This window comes from Zeus faber, assembly GCF_960531495.2.
Source record: "Zeus faber genome assembly, chromosome: 21".
Lineage (NCBI taxonomy): Eukaryota > Metazoa > Chordata > Actinopteri > Zeiformes > Zeidae > Zeus > Zeus faber.
The window spans coordinates 24,582,188-24,601,908 of record NC_137208.1 but is presented as its reverse complement, the minus strand read 5'-3'; the positions used below and the strand labels follow the sequence as shown (position 1 = coordinate 24,601,908).

Genomic DNA, 19,721 nt, shown 5'->3' with positions numbered 1-19,721 from the left:
TTTTTTGGTTTTGTTCAGAGAAACGTGCAGTAGATCGCGTGGCATGTATAATGGTTCCAAAATGTGGCCAAAACCACAATGTGTGGAGGCATTAAGACTTTTGCAACATGCTGGCTGTCCTCTGAAAACAAAATATTTTGCATTTATCTGTGCCTTAGGTGCAGGCACCGGTGACGTGGGGGTGATCATCGTGGACTCAAACGGCAGGCGCGACACAGTGGAGATCGTACTTGAGAACAAGGGGGACAGCATATTTCGTTGCACCTACGGCCCGGTCCTGGAGGGGCCGCATGTCATCTATGTGACATTTGCTGGGCACCAAATACCCAGAAGCCCTTTCACTGTCCACTTCTCGGAGGGTGAGATTACTAAGTCCAACGGTCATTGTTAATATTCCATATTAATTTGTCCAGTAGTTATGACATCAATAATCAGCACATTATGATCAACCCTCTTTTCCCTTCCTACCCCTCGTCAATCTCCTGTTTTTAATTGAGTATCATATTAATATGCATACTGAAACAATTTTTGCCCAATAACAGTGTATGCATGGGTGTCCAAAATCTACAGTATGGGTTAGAGTTGCTGAGCTCTATCTCATCCTGGTGAAGGCCTCCTGGCTTGGCTTCTCTTTGAATAGCTGGGTTCTGCCTGAAGCGCTCTTCTTATAGTTTATATGGTTCAGTGCTCTGGGTGGCCCTCGCGGGTGCAGAGTTCTGGGTGCAGAGTCCTCTTCACCCCTCCCCTCCCCACCTACCCATCCATCCACCCTCCATGCTCTTCCCCACATGTGTACATATTCCTCTTGTTCCCCTTCTTTAGCCCCGCAGAGCGCCTTGCCGCCCGGTTCTCCGGTGCTGATAGTCCCCCAGTCTGTACGCACCCCATCCACAGACAAGGGAAGGAGAGCCCCTCCTCCAACACCGCCCAAACCCAGGCGACCAAGTTAGTACAGGCCACAGGGCCGAAGGGTGAGGGTACGGGGTGGGGGAGGTTGAACGGGGAGGAGCAAGGGTTGCAGCTGGATTCCGCTTGAGCTAGCCTGGTCCCTTCAAACCTCAGTCCAGAAATATCCCCTGCCTCAAAGCCTCTTCTAGAAAGTTTATTTTTTAATTTTTGTCAATTTCTTCCTAGCTTGAGAGCATGTGCTGGTGCTTCTTCCCAAGCAGCTTCCTCTTCCTGTGCAAATCCTGTGTCTGCCTGAATATTCTCAATGGTCCATTTTTGGCAATTTTGGCGGCCACAAAGGGGTGGGGCACGCCGTGACATTGTAGCAGCATGACGTGGACGTTCAGAAGGTCCAAACGGACCTCGAGGTCTGTTCACAAGGTCGTACAGACCTTGTGAACATCAGTTGAAGCAGGAGATAGAAATATGGAAGATATAGCTACAGAAGGTGTGGCTTGGTTTAGGTGTGAAGGTTAATTTAATATTTGGGGAATGTTATGATAACGTTGGGAGCTTAAAAGATTGGTCAGTTTTAATTCAAACCCAGTAAATAGTAGAATGTAGCCTTACATGAACTACAGTCACACAGACAAGGTCTATGAGCCCGCAGACCACAGTCAAATCTCAAATATAACTTTGGGTAAGGTGAGTTTTTGAGGATTCAATGGATAAAGTGGAGATGTGGTGGTTAAGAAAAGGATAAGCATGTGCTCACTCTGGTAGTAGCAACAACAAGAGGCAAGGTGTGCGCAAACCATCAAAGGGGAGAGAGACCCCGAACAGGGATCTCGGCCACATGCAAGCTTTAATGGTAGGCAGTTTTCCCAGTTTTTTTACAAATACATGAATAACAAGAATGAGTTGTGAATGCAGATGATTTTAATTAAAGGAGCCATATTATGCTCCTTTTCAAAAAGTTAATATACTGTAGGGCTCTAAGGTCCCCAAAACAGTCTTTGAAGTTTTTTGCTGAAAATATCACTCAGATTATGCATTATAACACATACAAAGTAAAATACATTGCGGGGCACAGTGAACAGCCTACTGTCAACGTTACAGCCAAACCTTTTTTTTTTTTTACAGGGTTTAAAGGTATGCCTCAAAAACGGCAAAAGGGCACACACAGCACCATTATTTTTAAAATACCTCAACCCTCATGTTCGACATTTGGTGTTGATTCCACTTTCTTTGAAAAGATTTGTGCTGGTATGTGCAGCCAACAACAGATCAGCTCCCATGCTTAGCTGTTAGCTTAGCTTAGCTTTGACATAATGAGAAGAAGAAGAAGAACAACAACAACAACAATCTTTATTCGTCACACACCACACCACACTACAACACATGCACGCACACACACACACACACATGCACATGCTTTGGATGGTGGCCGGTGAAATGAGGCCTCTGTGTTTAATGCATCCTGGCTTGTCCTTCCTCCGGGGGCACAGCCAGGAGCAGTGGGCAGCATACATGGACGCGCCCGGGGACCAGTGTCCATCGCTGGTCAGACGAAATGCTGGTGGGTCCGCCAGTGTTTGGTAGTTATTAAGCCATGGGTGGAGTGAGACAGATTAATACATTTACAAATAGTACATACATTTACAAATAGTACATACACAAACATATACTTTTTGGTTTTTGTGTAATGCAGCGAAATCTACTGAATTTATAAACATAATGTTGTTACGTCCATGTATTTCCATGAATAAATTTTTCATGGCATTATGTATGAACAATTTCCATTTCAACCAGATAACAAAAGGACATACATTTTGGCATAGACACAATGTTTAAGAAGAGAAGTACTCAACCAACGTCAAAGAAGAGACTACATAACGCACTTAAACTACAAGTTGTATAAAAACAACTTCAAAGAAGTACAGAACTACAAAAAGGTAACCTTAATTTCACAATATATAGACTTGGACAACAGAAAACAAAAAAATGGATACTTACTTACACAACACAATTAATTAAATACATACAAATACATAGCATATTGTTAATTTGTATAGCATACAAATTAAACACATATGTGACCCACCGCAGACTTTAGGTACATTTAGTGGCTTTTGACTTTTTTTTCCGCATCATTTGAAAGTGAAGAGTCAGAGCTTCCAAACGAAGTGTCACCCTCTGCAAATCAAGCAAATATTTTTAAAGCTATGACTTCTTAATGACAAGCGTGTGGTGAACTGTATTTCTGAGAAAATCACCTTCAAAGTTTTCCCCCTTACTTGCATCATTCAGCCAGCTCTCAGAATGCAAATGGTTTGGTGGACCAACAGAGCTGCCTGGCTACTTGTCACATGGCCACTTGACATCCTGCTGAATGGGGACTTGACACCCTGCTAAATGGGGCAATCTCTGCATTGTTCTTGTGTTTTGAGGGAATGTTGAACAGCGTCATCGACACAACATATTTTATTTTTAAAAAAGCTTTTATTAAACGGTAAGAATATGCATGTTTTATAAAAGTGGAATTATTTAGGAGTTTAAAAGTGTGGACAAAAAAACAAAATTTTGAGTCTATCAATAATATGAATCTCTGTATATCAGCCTCGGTGTGTCATTTAATATATAAATGTGCGTATGCCAAATATCTTCAAAGTTCTTGGAGTTATTATGTGGGCTAACCCCAACCCTACCCCAGCTACACTCTGAGAGCCTGTTTGGGGCTGCCTCATTACATTTTCTTTTCGCCCTTGGCTGCATTTGCAGGTAAACTTGAGAATCTTGTCCATTGCTACTTGTTGATAATCTGCATCACCAACCTCAACAGACTTCATCACATCATCAACTTCTTCTGTTGTAACAACAACAGGCGTGTCGTCGTTCTCCTCCAGTGGTGTTAGGCCCATGGCCTCCCAGCACCACTAGAGGCTGCTCTTGACGCATCCGGGGCTCCTCCCTTAGGCCAATTTCACACACCTGGGATCAATTACCATCATCACCCACACAGTATTTATTCTCCAGCTCCCCAGTCACTCATTGCCAGACCGTCAACTAACTTACCCAAGTTGTACTGCTACTAGCCTAGTTCCTAGTTCCTGGTTCCTTGCTCCCTCTCCATCCAGCCCGGTTCCCCATCTCTCCACCCGGATCCTGGACCCTTCCTTCCCGGTCATCATCATCCCTGCCCTGCTCTGCTCCATCCCTACCTGACCGGTTCCCCTGGCCATCTCCACCGTGTGGTCTAATAAAAATCCTTTGTCTGCCTCCCGTCTCTCTGTGTTGTGAGTTTGGGTCCCTCCTAGCTCCGGTCCTAAGAAGTGGTTCTTGAAATTATTCAGTTTCATCCTCACATTCGGATTGAAATCCGCTGTTTGAAATGTTCTCCAATCCTGGGATAACGCCGGTATCAGATTCAGCATCGCTGTTGGAGACAACTGACTATCATCGTGGAAAATGTCCACTAGGTGCTGCTTACACTGACTTGGAGCTATCGCACTGGTCATATTATGGGCGGCGATCTGACTTAGATCCGCCATCCGCTTCTTAAGTTTTCACAGACAAGTGAAACCAGATCCTCGTCTTGTTTACGGAACTGACGTCAACATCACTTCTTCGTCGGTATATATTGGTATAGGCCCCCTACACAATAATGTCTGTGTGTGTGTGTAAAAGTAGTAGAATTTAAAGGTTGAACTCTATCAAAACGGTTTCACATTATGACCTCACATTACATGGAATATGGAGGAATGATCTTCACCTGGACTGTGAATTTAAAGGAAATGATTGATCAGCGTTGTTCATCGCTATTCAGCCTCTTGGTAAGTGAACTGTGTTTCCCCATGTAAACAGAAATATTTAACTGCAGGGTTAAACATTTTCTACAATTTATAAATCAACCTCGGCTTTGAAAATTTGTTCGAGAGATAAAAAAAACCCCAAAGGAACACAAATCTGGATTAATCAAACTTTCCTTCTGGAAAGGTTTTTTCAACTTATTTGGCTGCTCCTGGCGGTTTTAGAAATGTGGGACAATGCGGGTTTTGCTGTGGTGGGTCACATATTTGACTGGATACTGAAATTATTTCAGTACGATCCCTGCTTGATAATTGCACATCTATTACCCAAAATAGTTAATAAACATTAATCATTATTATTTAACAATGATTTCTTAAGTGCTCTATCAATTGGCATAGCTATATTATACAACACAGTCATAGTCATCTACACCAATGCAGCCAGTCAACAGGTCTGCAAACGTTATTTGGAATGTTGTATAAAACCTAATTTGTTTTGTTGGCAATTCTGTTATTGCAATATAATCCATTCTTGTAAAATTATAATTTATTCCACCAAATTTTTTCAACTCCTGATGAACATTTTTTGCTTCAATCAAACATCTAGGTAATTTTGTGTCCATGTGCAAACATTGTGAATGTTGTTGTGAAGAACTACTGTTAAACTCATAGCTGCATGCTGTTTATTTCTGGAGTCTCGATATTGTAATCATCCTGGTGAAATGAGCCTCTTAACACTGATACGTATGATGAATCAACACTTGCATAGAAAGTTTTTTTCATTAGTGTTTTCTCACCGTAGTTTTCTTCAGTACTTATTTTTTATATTGTGACTGACGTGGATTTTTAAACAATGGCGTCTTTATTGTCTTAGATCTTTGGCAATTTCTCCAGATGTAGGTAGATCTGGAGTCTCAGTGTTGGTAGGTGACCTTGTGTCATGTTTATGTCAGTTATGACGCTTTAACGTCGATTTACGATAGCAGTCTAATTTACGTAATTTAATTGTTGAATTTTTCCTTGGATTACATTTTCAATAAGTTATGTTTCCATGAAATTCCAAAAATGTTGTGGTATTTCTGTGAGTAATTATCATTCCACAGCTACTATTTTTCTGATGCCTCGTTGGATCTTGAACACATCACTCAGTAGCACATTTCAGTTGATTAGACTCGATTAGACTCTTATTTCACAGTTTGTGTGTTAGTAGGCCCATCAGAGATCCAAATGTTCTTTGCGCAAACACTGAAAAGGTGAGTTTTTCATAATAGGTCCCCTTTCAGGTAAAACCAAGTGAATCGCACAGCAACGTAACATTGTATAGACTAAAATACATAAATGTGCGATTGTGACACCGCCCCCTAGTGGTCGCCTGCGCGGGCACTCCGTGTTGATCACACACATTTTAGTATTTTTTTCCGTATGATATTACTATGTCTTCCAAAAACTCGTCAGCAGTGATCTCCTACGACCGCGATTGCACTCAGGGATATTTTACATGCCAACGCTCTCAACCAGGAAAACAAGAACAACAATGCAGCAGCTGTTCCACGGACAGTAAACGAGGTGGCATTCGGGTTAGAATGAGGATGCAACCTTACGGTCCAGTCCCTGGAGAACAAGATGGATGACCTTCAAGCGAGGATTACATTCCAATGGGATACAAGAAACTGTTGCATCCTCTGCCTGATGGAGACATAGCTGAACCCGCTAGTGCTGGACCACTCCATACGTCCAGCCGAGTCTTTCTCCGTGTTCTGCGCCAACAGGTCGAAGGAATCGGGGAAATCCAAGGGTGGATGCGTCTGCCTCATGATTAACAGCCATTGGTGTGACCCCAACAACATCAAGACTCTCTCCTGCTCCTGCTCGCTGAACCTGGAACAGCTGACCGTCTCATGCTGTCCATTGTACCTCCCCCGGGAATTCAGTGCGGTCATCATCACAGTGGTTTATTTTCCACCGCAAGCGGACACCGACACAGCACTATTGGACCCGTATGATGTGTTGTGCGGACTTCAGAACAAACATCCTGACGCGGTTGTGGTGGTGACTGGGGACTTTTCAGAGCGAACTTTAAAAATGTTCTGCCTAATTTTCTATCAACACATCACGTGTGCCACCACGGGAGATAGAACTTTGGACCACTGCTACACACCATACAAGAATGGATACAACGCTGTCTCACTCCCTGCTTTCAAGAAGTCGGATTATACAGCCATCTCGCTACTCCCTGTTTACATGCCGTGCATCGTGCGTGGAACGGTAGTGGCGAGGAATGTTAAGCGGTGGTTGGACCAATCAGAGGCCACACTTCAGGACTCAGCTCTGACTGACGTCGACTGGGACATGTTCCAATCAAGTTCCAGTGATGTCAGCGAGTTTATGGAAGAAGCTATGAGCTTCATAGCTATGTAATTAGTTAGTAAGGTTAGTGGACAGCATCGTTCCCACGGTGAAAGTTTGGATATTTCAGAACAAGAAACTGTGGCGACCCACAGTCTGACCATAAATCCATCCACAGCGCTCTGAATGCTCGCATGGCCGCTTACAACGAGGGTCTTGTATCCGGAAATATGGACAATTCCAAAGCGCCATTCCACAAACTGCGAAGGGCGGTAAAGGACGCTAAACGGACATTCAGAGACAGTGGTGCGACGGGACACCAGACTCTTGTGAAGAAGAAGAATCTTTAATTGTCACACAACACTACAACACATGCATACACACACACACACACACACACACACACACTTTTTTTGGATGGTGGCCAGTGATAGGAGCCTCTGCATTCTCCTCTACAAAAGCAGCCCCTCCCCTGCCACAAGTGTGGACGCCTCCCTAGCCAATGAACTGAACTCCTTTGCGCGGTTTGAGGCTGGCAACAACACCGCTAGCTCGCCGGCTAATTGGAGTTACACCGCTGGGGATGAGCCCGCACTCTCAGTGTCTGAGCATGATGTCAAGAGGGCATTGATGCATGTGAACACCAGGAAAGCTGCGTGCAAAGATGGCATATCTGGGCGAGTACTGAAGACCTGTGCTAACCAGCTAGCCCCGGTGCTCACTAGGCTATTCAACGCCTCACTGGCCGAGTCGGTGGTCCAGTCCTGCTTCAAGAGGTCCACCGTCAGCCCTGTCCAGAAGATCGCCTCTCCTGCCTGCTTGAATGCCTACCATCCGGTGGCCCTCCCCTCGGTGGTCATGAAGTGTTTCAAGAGGCTGATTAAGGATTACATCTGTGCCTCCCTCCCCTGCACCATTGACTTGCTGCAGTTTGCGTACCGACCGAACAGATCCACGGATGACGCTCCCAAGTACTGCACACCACGCTCATGCACCTTGATGGCTGGAAGGGGGCCTATGTGAGATTACTGTCCATCGACTATAGTTCAGCTTTCAATACCATAGTCCCCACCAAACTGGCTGTCAAGCTGCGGGAGCTAGGATTGAACACTCCGCTGTGTGCCTAGATCCTCGACTTCCTCACAGCCAGGCCCCGGGTGCTTAGGGTGGGGAGGCACATGTCTAGCTTCCTTACCCTGAACACAGGATCTCCCCAGGGCTGCGTCCTCAGCCCCCTACTGTAATCCATCCAGGACCTGGGTACACATGACTGTGTACCCAGGTCCAGCTCCAACACCATCATCAAGTTTGCTTGTGACACAGTAGTGGTGGGCCTTATCAATAACAACAATGAGAAGGTCTACAGCGAGGAGGTGGTTGACCTGTCACTCTGGTGCCAGGACAACAGCCTCTTCTTGAAATCAGCAAAACTAAGGAGCTGATTGTGGACTTTAGGAGAGGATTACAATCGAGGCGCAGGCGCTGTTGGCAATTAATGGGACTTCTGTTGACAGGGTGAGCAACTTCAAGTACCTGGATGTCCACGTCACAAAGGACTTATCATGGACTATACACACAAACACTCTGGTGAGAAAGTCGAGGCAGCATCTTTACCATCTCAGGCATCTGAAGAAATTCAGAATCTCGGTGAGGATCCTCAAGTCCTTCTAATCTGGAGCAGTGGAGAGCATCCTGACAGGCAACATCACTGCCTGGTTTGGGAACTGTACTGCTCAGGATAGGCGGGCCCTGCAGAGGGTGGTGCGTTCATCCGAATGTACAACTCGAACTATCCTCCCCTCCCTGCAGGGCTTATACACCAGGAGGTGTAGCAGCAGAGCCCGCAGGATCATTAAGGCTCCTCACCACCCCAACAACGGACTGTTCCAGCTGCTGCAGTCGGATAAGCACCTCCGCGGTGACACAACGAGGACAGAGAGACTGAGATGGAGTTTCTTCCCACAAGCCATAAGGACTGTCAATGCTGAACTTTCCAGGGGTCCTCACTGAGTCACTCACATAGGCCCCACTGCCTTACTTTACTGTATGTTGCATATTGCACTGCATACTGTATCACTGCACTGGGTTACTGCATACTGCGCTGTATTGCTGTTCTGTTCGGTGTTACTGTATTGCTGTGTTGTACTGTTGTATATTGTACTGTATATCTCCACATAAATAGCCTATCCTATATACATAAGTCTATTCCCATTTATTCTATTTTGTACCCCCCCACTCAGTATTACCTTTTTGAGTCTTATTTAATTTAAAACTGCATTATATTTTCGGAATCAGTTAGTTCAGGCAGTTAGTTAGTTAGGTAGTAATTAGGTTCGCTATTGTGTTCAGTTTAGAACCTATTGTGCATAAATGTATGCACTATGCAATATGTGACAAATAAACCTCTTGAATCTTGAATCTTGAATGTATCTTCACGTTTCTAAATGAGGCTACATACAGTGACCGGGTAGATGCTGGTGTGAGTGCAGGTCACTTGTAAGAAACTCGTCCTGAAGAAAGTCAAAAGAGAAGGACGAAAAAGGGTGGAAGATCTGAGATGATGTTATTCAGGAGGACGCCATGGTAGCCACAGCTCTTGGCAACTCTACTCCTATGTCATGCTGCCTTCCACCCCACACACTCTTGTGGTCGCCTTTCAATTCTGCAGTTCATGTTCTGCCACATAGTAACTCCACTAACAAGTGATCTCCTGATAACATTTGCTAAATTACCGCAGACATTTATTTACTACAACCTTTTTTTTTTTGATGGTAATGATTTGTGGCCCCTCCCCATTTTATCAAATTGGATTTTTTTGTTTTTTCAAATTTGAAAGAAATAAATATATATTTTAGCAATAATATGGTTAAATGTCATATACATATGGAGGCATTTGTTTTTTTACACTCTTGGGTCTTCAACCACTAACATCATGATCATCATTTTCATCTTCATCATCATCCTGGTGCTTGCCCTCTGCTTCCCTCCCTAGACCTCAGTTGCAGTAACATAACCCTTTTTTCAGCTACACCTTGTCTTTTATTTTCACAAGCTACCTCCTGTACAGTTTTCCCAGGAAACCAACATTTTGCCACGAACCTCCACGACCTTTCACTCAATCAAAAGCGTCATTGTTTTGACGCTTTGATCTCCCACACTATCGTTTCGTTGGCTTAACACGCTCTTTGATGCCATAGAGATCCATCCAAATCAAATTATAGTTTTGCCAAGGCCACACTAACTTTTGTTTCCCCCGCTTCCACAGTGAAATTTCAGTCTGCTTATGAAACTCCAATCTAAACCTCCCATCGATTTTCTCGTGTCTTCATGTGACTCTTCTCCGTTCCTTCCATAGCTTCAAGTCCTGTCCTGCACACAAATCTCAGACTGTTATTCTCTTTGAATCATGTTGCAGTATGATAACCCCTTTCTTTCCCTCTCTTTTCAAATGTGGGCCATCTTTCCTGCAGTTTTTTGTTTTTGTCCTCCTGGCAGCCGCAGAAAATAGTGCCTCTCGTAGCGCAACTAATGGCACAAATCCAGCAGCAGTGTGTGTGTGGTTTTCGGATTGTGTGTGTGTGCACGTGCGGCCATGTGAGTCAACGTTATCATAGTTTCACTTTCTTTGACATTTGATGTACTTTCTGTACTTTATCAAGATTTTATCTTGACTGCCGTTTGCCCATTGTTCCGATGGCCCATTATTCTGAATCCCCAACAATATAAACGTCAGGTTAGAGATGGTTAAGTTTAGGTATGATGTTAAAGATGTTTAAGTTTAGGTATAATATTAGAGATGGTTAAGTTTAGGTTTAATCTTAGGAATGGTTAAGTTTATGTATGAGGTTAGAGATGGTTCAGTTTAACTACCGTAATTTCTGGACTAAGCGCACCTGAATATAAGCCACACCCACTGAATTTTTTTGAAATATTTATTAAAAAAATGTCTATAAGCCGCAGGTGCCTACCGGTACATTGAATCAAATTAACTTTAACCAGGCTTTAATGAAACACGGCTTGTAACAAAAATAAATAGGCTTTAACGAAACACGGTTTGTAACAAAAATAAAAACAGTAGCCTACCAAGAAAGTCATTGGTCACTATCTTCCTCCTCCTGCGCACTGAAACCACTGAAGTAATCTCCTTTAGTTTCGGAGTTGAATTGCCTCAGAATTGCTTCATCTGATGTTGGATCGTTTTCATTGTCGCTCTTGTCACTTTCATCTGGAGGCAAGTTCCCCGCTGAACTCATGCGGCCCTCTTCAACACGCAGCAGTCCAGCCTTTCGAAAACCCTTTGATGATAGTGGATTTTTTGACAATGCTCCACGCTGTCAGGACCCACTGGCAGACACCACGATGGTCCACCTCTAAAATCCTCAAACTTCATTGCGGTGGCGATTGTTTTGGCTTTCAGTCGGATCTGCACAGTTGAAACACCTCGGCCGTCTGCTCTCTGTGTGTTGGCCCAGTCTTCAAGCTCATTTTCGAGTTCGGGCCATCTGCTTTTCCTCCCTCTGAAAGCTTTTGTTGTCTTTTTGCACTGAGTCAGTTCCTCACGCTGCTGTTTCCAACGTCTTATCATCGACTCATTAAGGCCAAGCTACCGTGCAGCAGCTCTATTTCCTTTTCCAACAGCCAGATCGATCGCCTTCAACTTGAAAGCTGCATCATATGCATTTCTTTGTGTCTTTGCCATGATGAGGGTGACGAAATGACTACCGTAAATGATGGGAAGTTTGAGCGCGCTCGATTTAATCTAAACAGTTACATTGTTTCACCTTAACCTGTTCGGCAATTTCATTGGTCTAATGAAAGCTTCATGCCAACAAAAAACTGAGCACCGTCACATAATGTATTTTTTGCTCATTTTTTTGGCGGCATGAAGCTTGTGAAAGCGGGAAAAATCCATAAATTAGCAGCGTCATTGGATAAGCCGCGAGGTTCAACGCGTGGATAAAAAGTAGCGGCTTATAGTCCGGAAATTACGGTATAAGGTTAGAGATGGTAAAGTTTAGGTATTATGCTAGAGATCGTTATGTTTAGGTATAATCTTGGGGATGGTTAAGTTTATGTAGGAAGTTAGAGATGTTTAGGTGCTGTATAAGGTTAGAGATGGTTAAGTTTAGGTATAATCTTAGGATGGATAAGTTGATGTATGAGGTTAGAGATGGTTAAGTTTAGGTATAAGGTTAGAGATGGTTAAGTTTATGTATAAGGGTAGAGATGGTTAAGTTTAGGTATAATGTAAGAGATGGTTAAGTTTATGTATAATCTTAGGAATAGTTAAGTTAATGTACGAGGTAAGATATGGTTAGGTTTAGGTACTGTATAAGGTTAGAGATGGTTTAGTTTAGGTATAATCTTAGGGATGGAGAAGTTCATGTATGACGTTAGAGATGCTTACGTTTAGGTATAAGGTTAGAGATGGTTCAGTTTAGCTATAAGGTTAGAGATGGTTAAGGTTAGGTATAAGGGTAGAGATGGTTAAGTTTAGGTGTAATCTTCGGGATGGTTAGGTTTATACATGAGGTTAGAGATGGTTAGGTTTAGGTATAAGGTTAGAGGTGGTTTAGTTTATGTATAATGTCAGAGATGGTTAAGTTTAGGTGTAATCTTAGGGATGGTTAAGTTTATGTATAAGCTTAGCGATGGTTAAGTTTAGGTATGAGGCTAGAGATGGTTAAGTTTAGGTATAAGGTTAGAGATGATTAAGTTTAGGTATAAGGTTAGAGATGGTTAGGGTTAGGGTGTCGTCCATGTCCAATGGGACATAGGGTTAGGGTTTAGGGTTAGGGTTAGGACTAGGTTATTTTTCGGACTATTGGGGTTTCGGAATAATGTGCCGTCAGAACAATGGTGTGGCACTTGTTTAACTGCAGTTTAGCATTAACAGTACTTGAGCAACACTGTTTAAGCTTTTATTCCCCACCAAGCTCATGATTTTAGAATTAAAAAAGAAAATGCTAATTCTAACAATAACACTCATCCGGTTTGTTAGCTTTGTATGATTTGTATGATCTACTTTCAGGTGTTTTTTTTTTTCAATAAATCAATCAATTTTTAGTTTAGAAAGGTTTTTAAGTTTCATTTTAGTTAGATTAAAATAAAATTTCTTTTTTTTTTTTTTTTTTTTTTGTCCCAGGAGGCGATAACCTTTGCGTGTGTGTGCATATGCGATGTGTGTACTGTATGCCTATCATGTGCAGAATAGGTTGTTTTCCGCCAGCTTACAGAATCTTTGTCTCCCTCAGCCTGCAACCCAAACGTGTGCAGGGCGTCGGGCCGAGGCCTCCAACCCAAGGGAGTGAGGGTGAAGGAGGTGGCCGACTTCAAGGTCTACACCCGGGGGGCGGGCAGCGGAGAACTCAAGATCATGGTGAAGGGACCCAGTGAGTCTGAGGAATTCATCAAAGTTATTACTATTATGCTGTTATTATTACGATCTAAAAGTTTAATCTATCGTATTCTCATCGTTCTAATCTATTAGAACTATGTCACTACAATTTGAACTATTTAATGTTTTTTTTAATGAAGAGTGGCACAATATTTGCAAAAATATGGAGACAATGGGAGAGCTCAGTAGCTAAGTCAGCCGAGTTTAAAACACCCTTTATATAGTGTTTATAAAGTCGGAAAAAAATAAAGAAGACACATAGTTCATTAATATAAAAATACATTTACTGATTCTTAATTATTGGATTCGGTGACACCCAATGTCAACGTTAACAATATCATTATTTTAGATACATAACTCCGATTTAAGCTCAATCCCAATAACTCTTAACTTGTCATACCCTGCTACAGTGGTTTCCGGTGGGAGGGTCGGATCCGAAATTTATCTCTATAGTTGACTAATTCCAACGCGTCTGGATCCTAAGTCAGATGTGAAATTCTCGTATCACAAGGTGTCTGTTTTTGCATGCGGCATTCTGCATTTTGACTCTAGAAGTGAATATGTCTTCAGTTTGTCGGAATCATTGTAAATCTGGCTCTAGATGCGTAAGGAACTCATATCTCAAGCTCATGAGAAATATAATAATATATAATAACATTACAAAATTCCTAGCTAATATGACTATGCTACTAGCTGCTATTACCATGTTACCAGCTAACATGATTATGTTCCCAGCGAATATTACTAGGTTACTAGCTAATTTAAAGTAAACTTGCCCTTCAGCTGGCTCCGGAGTTTGCTGCATCACCGCCTATTGAACACACTTATTTGCATGATTATTACAGTTTAATTCTCCTGCCATTTTACAAACGCTCTTCTGCAATTTTTACTTTTGCAGGTTTTTGTGTGTGAATGGGGAGTTATCAAAACATTAGGACTCAGAATTCAGATTTTCATAAAAAAAAATGCTTCTTTGGTCTTTTTATCACAAGACTGCTTGCTTCTAACCCTTTTAGAGGGCCTTGAGGAGCCAGTGACAGTGCGTGAGATGGGAGACGGCCTGTATGATTGCGACTACTACCCGATAGTGACGGGAAAATATGCCATCGCCATCACCTGGGGAGGACACAACATCCCTCGCAGGTGGGAATATTGCAAATTAAAGGTATTTCAGGTGGTCCATTTCCATCTCGTCATTGTATTTGTGTTTGTGTGTGTAATTGTGTAGCCCCTTTGAGGTGGTGATCAGTGAGGAGGCCGGTCCCCAAAAGGTTCGGGCTTGGGGTCCCGGTCTGGAGACCGGCATGGTAGGGAAGAGTGCAGATTTTGTGGTGGAGGCCATCGGCACAGAGGTCGGGACCCTGGGTAAGTCAAAGGGTAATTCAGTGAAAAACTCTTTTGTGAACTAAGGAGGCCAAGTCTGCGACTACTACTATCTGCACATTTCTTCACACACATTTCTCTGCTAGCCAGTAACATTCTAGTATAGTCATTCAAATACTGGTAAAGTATTTTCCGCTGGCTGTTTTGCCAGGCTTCTCCATCGAGGGGCCATCACAGGCCAAGATCGAGTGCGACGATAAGGGCGATGGATCGTGTGATGTGCGCTACTGGCCCACGGAGCCAGGCGACTACGCTGTGCATGTCATCTGTGATGACGAGGACATAAAGGACAGTCCCTTCATGGCACACATCATTACCATGGCTAACGATGTCTTCCCAGAAAAGGTGTGACTTTCTGTCTATCTATCTATCTATCTATCTATCTATCTATCTATCCATCTATCTATCTATCTATCTATCTATCTATCTATCTATCTATCTATCTATCTAGCCATCCATCTAATTTTATTCAGCCGTGGCTAAACCTTGTTTGATAGCAAACACCATCGCTTGCTCTATGTCTCTCTCTCTTTGCTCTCTCTCTCACCTCATGACCAACACTCGATCCTTACCAACCCAGAATCTGCTCCTCAACTCAGGTTCAGTGCTATGGTTTGGGCCTGGAGCCAACTGGCTGCATAGTCAATAAACCCGCTGATTTCACGATTGACACCCGGGGAGTAGGCAGAGGGGAATTGAAGCTCTACGCTCAGGTGGGGATGAAAAGGTTACCAAATGATTACCAAAAAAAAATACAAGTTAAAACAAGTAATTGCTTCGTGATGATAACCTTGAATCGAGGGGAATTAAATTATTATATATATTGCGTTGACAGGATGCAGAGGGCTTCCCAATTGACATCCAAATCACAGATAATGGAGACAGCACCTACTTCTGTGTGTACATTCCCAGCAAGCCCATCAAACACACCATCATCATCACCTGGGGCGAGGTCAACGTGCCTAACAGCCCCTTCAGGGTAGGTCAATCAACTCACCATATGTGTTTCAGTGCAGATATCCAAAACTATACTATACAAAATGGTCCTGCTGTCCTTAAGCCAAAAACATACTTTACTTGTGGATGGGGGTAAACCTATCTGCAGGGGTACACATTGCAGTGGCTACAAGCTAGGCTGATGTACACTATTCCAAAAATGCAGCAGCATGTCAAAGTGTATCTGTGCCCAGAACAAAACCGTAGAAACCTTTATAGATCCATAGAAAATGATTTGGGTTATCCTAAAGTCTGGGCTTCCACAATAGCTGCTAAAGTAGCGCATGGTTCCAAATTGTTAGCTGCTTTTTATTGGAACATTATTGTTTTTAGTGAGGCCTTTATTTTATTCTTCTTGGATTCAGGTGACCATCGGTGAAGGCAGCCATCCAGAAAATGTGAAGGTTTACGGTCCTGGTGTTGAGAAAGCTGGACTGAAGGCCAATGAGCCCACCTACTTCACTGTGGACTGCAGTGAGGCTGGACAAGGTCAGCCACCTTGCTTTGGGCACATGAGATAGAATCACGTTTAAAGGACATATTATGTGATGGTCTTGTCTTGCCTTGAAAGCTCATGTAGGAAATCATTATTTTTAATACGTATATGCAGGTATATATATAGGGTATCTACTATGCAAAATGTTTGAAGTTACAAAAAATATGAAGTAAAATTATGAAGCACAAGCATTAACATGCATAAGTCTGAAGGATTAAGACATACTGTACATTCTTCATTTCCTACATATGTGTTTATTATGTTAATAGGTTATCGCTTAAAAGTTGTTGAGACCATTTTTTAAGAGTTTAATTTTTATAATTTTTTTACATTACATTGATCAGACGCTTTTATCCAAAGCGACTTACAATTGTTCAAACACCGACGGACGCAGCCATCAGGAGCAATTAGGGGTTAAGTGTCTTGCTCAAGGACACTACAGCATGCTAGCAGGAGCCTGGGATCAAACCAGCAACGTTTAGATCACTAGACCACCAGCTCTACCTCCTGAGCTACCAACATTTATGCAACATTTCCCATTTTTCTTCCCAAGGAGATGTAAGCATTGGGATAAAGTGCGCACCGTGTGTTGTGGGCCCAGCTGAGGCAGACATTGACTTTGACATAATCAAGAATGACAACGATACCTTCACAGTGAAGTACACGCCCCCTGGTGCAGGACAGTACACCATCATGGTGCTCTTCGCAGATCAGGTGAGAGGGGTGGAATGGAACAGCGACAGTAAGGAATGACTGAATTGCAGAGAATCAAAACTTCAGATTTGCTATCTATTGTGTCACATTGCCTTCATGTAAGTGGGATTTAGCGGGACACAGCTCCATCGGTCATTGACAGGTTTACCCTGGAACTATTCATTTCCGCAGATCTAATTGTGACTCGACTGTTATTCTCCTGATTCTACTGGCAGCCATTTTTCACTTCTGACGATTCTACCTCCACTTTTACTATAGGAAATCCCCATCAGCCCCTTCAGAATCAAGGTAGACCCATCCCACGATGCGGCTAAAGTCAGGGCAGAGGGGCCTGGACTTAACAAAACAGGTTAGTGATAGTATGACACTGTGACCATAAATCTCCAAGGGCATTTTAGGTGAAATCTGTAGTATTCCGTGACCCAAAGCAATACTCCTAGCCATTGGAAGACTGAATAATAATGATAAGTTCCTGACATACTTCACCGTAGTCCAGATTTTGTCTCGATACGTCATGCCATCAAGTGTGACTTGCATTTCTTTTTTATTGTCAGTCTTTGTTCTTTGCTCATGTACTCACACATCCATTTGCCAAAAGTATTATTTCTTCCCAGAACGAATCAAAACATAGATGATACCGATCCCCATTCTCTCACAGGTGTAGAGGTAGGTAAACCTACTCACTTCACCATATACACGAAGGGAGCAGGCAAGGCCACGCCTGAAGTCCATTTCGTTGGGGCGTTGAAAGGGGAAGCAGTGCGAGATTTTGAGATCATTGACAACCACGACTACTCCTACACGGTCCGCTACACTGCGGCACAACAGGTACAACATATCATTGAGTGCGCATGCACGAAATCTGCTTGCTGCCTGTTACGTTGCTCCAATTTTTGAGTTTGCTTTTTAACTTTCTTAACTTCTATTCTCTTTTGTTCGTTCTTGTTTTTTTCACTCTAACTCTGTGAAGTGCTGCTCTCTCTATTGAAGTTTTTTTTAGAAAGTTTTCGTGTTTTTTTCGTGCTGTTTTTATTATGCCGCGTCCACCGGGACACGCTGCCTTTGTTTCACCAAAGATCAACTGATCGCGCTAATGCCGGCCGGCATAGTGGCCAGACCAGCTGATATACCATCTGAACTCTGGAAGAAAACACACCGGGATGCAGAGGAGGGAAGCAATGTCTGGGGATGAGTGGAGGGTCGAGACGGGATGGGCTTATGGAAAGGAGAAGATTTAAGCCATTTCTTCCCTCTGTTGTTATGGGAAATGTACGGTCTCTTAGCAACAAAATGGACGAGCTAACGGCGCTAACGCGGAGCCACACAGAGTACCGGGAGTGCAGTCTGATGTGTTTCACTGAGACATGGCTACACAGGGACATTACGGACCAGAACGTCTCTGTTGATGGCTTCCACACCTTCCGGGTGGACCGGGATTGTACCTTGAGCGGTAAGCGGAAAGGCCGGGGGCTTGCCGTTCTAGTTAACAGCAGATGGTGTAATCCTGGTCACACCATTAAAGAACAGCTCTGTAGCCCGGATGCTGAACTGCTGGCCGTTGGACTCCGTCCATACTCTCTGCCTAGAGAGATCCAGCACGTCATCATCGTTGTCCTGTACATCCCTCCCTCTGCAAACCGACCATCTCCCTGCAGCATCATACACACCACCATCTCCAAACTTCAAACCCAACACCCCAGTGCCCTCATCATCATGTCGGGAGACTTTAACCATGTCACCATGAACAGAGTTCTGCCGATTTTCAAACAGTACATGAGCTGTCCTACCAGAGAGAAGAGGACCCTGGACCTGATGTATGCTAACATTAAGGATGCATACAGCTCCTCTTCTCTCCCCCCTCTGGGCAGGTCAGATCACAACCTGGTTCACCTCAAACCCTGCTATGTGCCTCTGGTGAAGAGGAAGCCTATGACCACAAGGAGGTGGTCGGAGGAGGCTTATGAGGCACTGCAGGACTGCTTTGAAGTGACTGACTGGCCTGCACTCTGTGAGCCCCACGGGGAGGACATTGATGGGCTCACGGAGTGCATCACGGACTATATCAACTTCTGTGTGGACTGCAATGTCAATGTCACCTGTTACGCCAACAATAAACCATGGATCACTAAGAACATTAAGGCCATCCTGAATTAAAAGAAGAGGGCTTTCAGAGATGGCAACCGTGATGAGGTAAGGAGAGTGCAGGGGGTACTCAAACTTACAATCAAGGAGGCAAAAGACAGTTATAGGAGAAAGATGGAGAAAAAACTCCAGCAAAACAACATGAGGGATGTGTGGAGTGGCATGAGAAACATCACTGGGTTCCAGAAGACTGGTGGCATGGGGTTGGAGGGCTGTGCGGACCGGGCCAATGAACTGAACCTATTTTTCAATAGGTTTGATACTGCGGCCCATCCCCCACAAGTCTCTGCTGCTGGCTGCTCAACAACTACTGCCACTTTATCTCCCCCTACTCCTCCTCCTTTCAGACCCCTTGTCTGCTCCTCACCGCCTCAATTCACACCCACCTACTCCATCCCTCCCCCCTGCTCTACATCATGTCCTCCACAACCTGAGGACCCCACCCCTCCCCAAACTGTCACCTCTTCAGTGTCCTTCACGCCTGACCTGGTGAGAAGACAGCTGACGAGACTCCACTCTGGCAAAGCTGCAGGCCCCGAAGGTGTATTTC

At 43.7% G+C, this 19,721-nt stretch overlaps 1 protein-coding gene across 4 annotated transcripts in view; it reads left to right on the top strand.

Moving 5' to 3' along the window:
• The window catches only part of flncb (filamin C, gamma b (actin binding protein 280)), a 106,617-nt gene that overhangs the window by 40,484 nt on the left and 46,412 nt on the right, over nucleotides 1-19,721 (top strand). For 2 of the 4 annotated variants that reach the window (XM_080022412.1, XM_080022411.1), the window contains exons 8-19: nucleotides 159-359; nucleotides 823-945; nucleotides 13,298-13,435; nucleotides 14,457-14,583; nucleotides 14,669-14,805; nucleotides 14,975-15,168; nucleotides 15,423-15,536; nucleotides 15,659-15,802; nucleotides 16,185-16,308; nucleotides 16,869-17,029; nucleotides 17,288-17,378; nucleotides 17,688-17,857. In XM_080022412.1, the coding sequence (XP_079878538.1) occupies nucleotides 159-359; nucleotides 823-945; nucleotides 13,298-13,435; nucleotides 14,457-14,583; nucleotides 14,669-14,805; nucleotides 14,975-15,168; nucleotides 15,423-15,536; nucleotides 15,659-15,802; nucleotides 16,185-16,308; nucleotides 16,869-17,029; nucleotides 17,288-17,378; nucleotides 17,688-17,857 (1,724 nt within the window). The remainder of the gene's footprint in view (nucleotides 1-158; nucleotides 360-822; nucleotides 946-13,297; nucleotides 13,436-14,456; nucleotides 14,584-14,668; nucleotides 14,806-14,974; nucleotides 15,169-15,422; nucleotides 15,537-15,658; nucleotides 15,803-16,184; nucleotides 16,309-16,868; nucleotides 17,030-17,287; nucleotides 17,379-17,687; nucleotides 17,858-19,721) is intronic. The other 2 variants (XM_080022414.1, XM_080022413.1) reach the window with 1 other exon arrangement.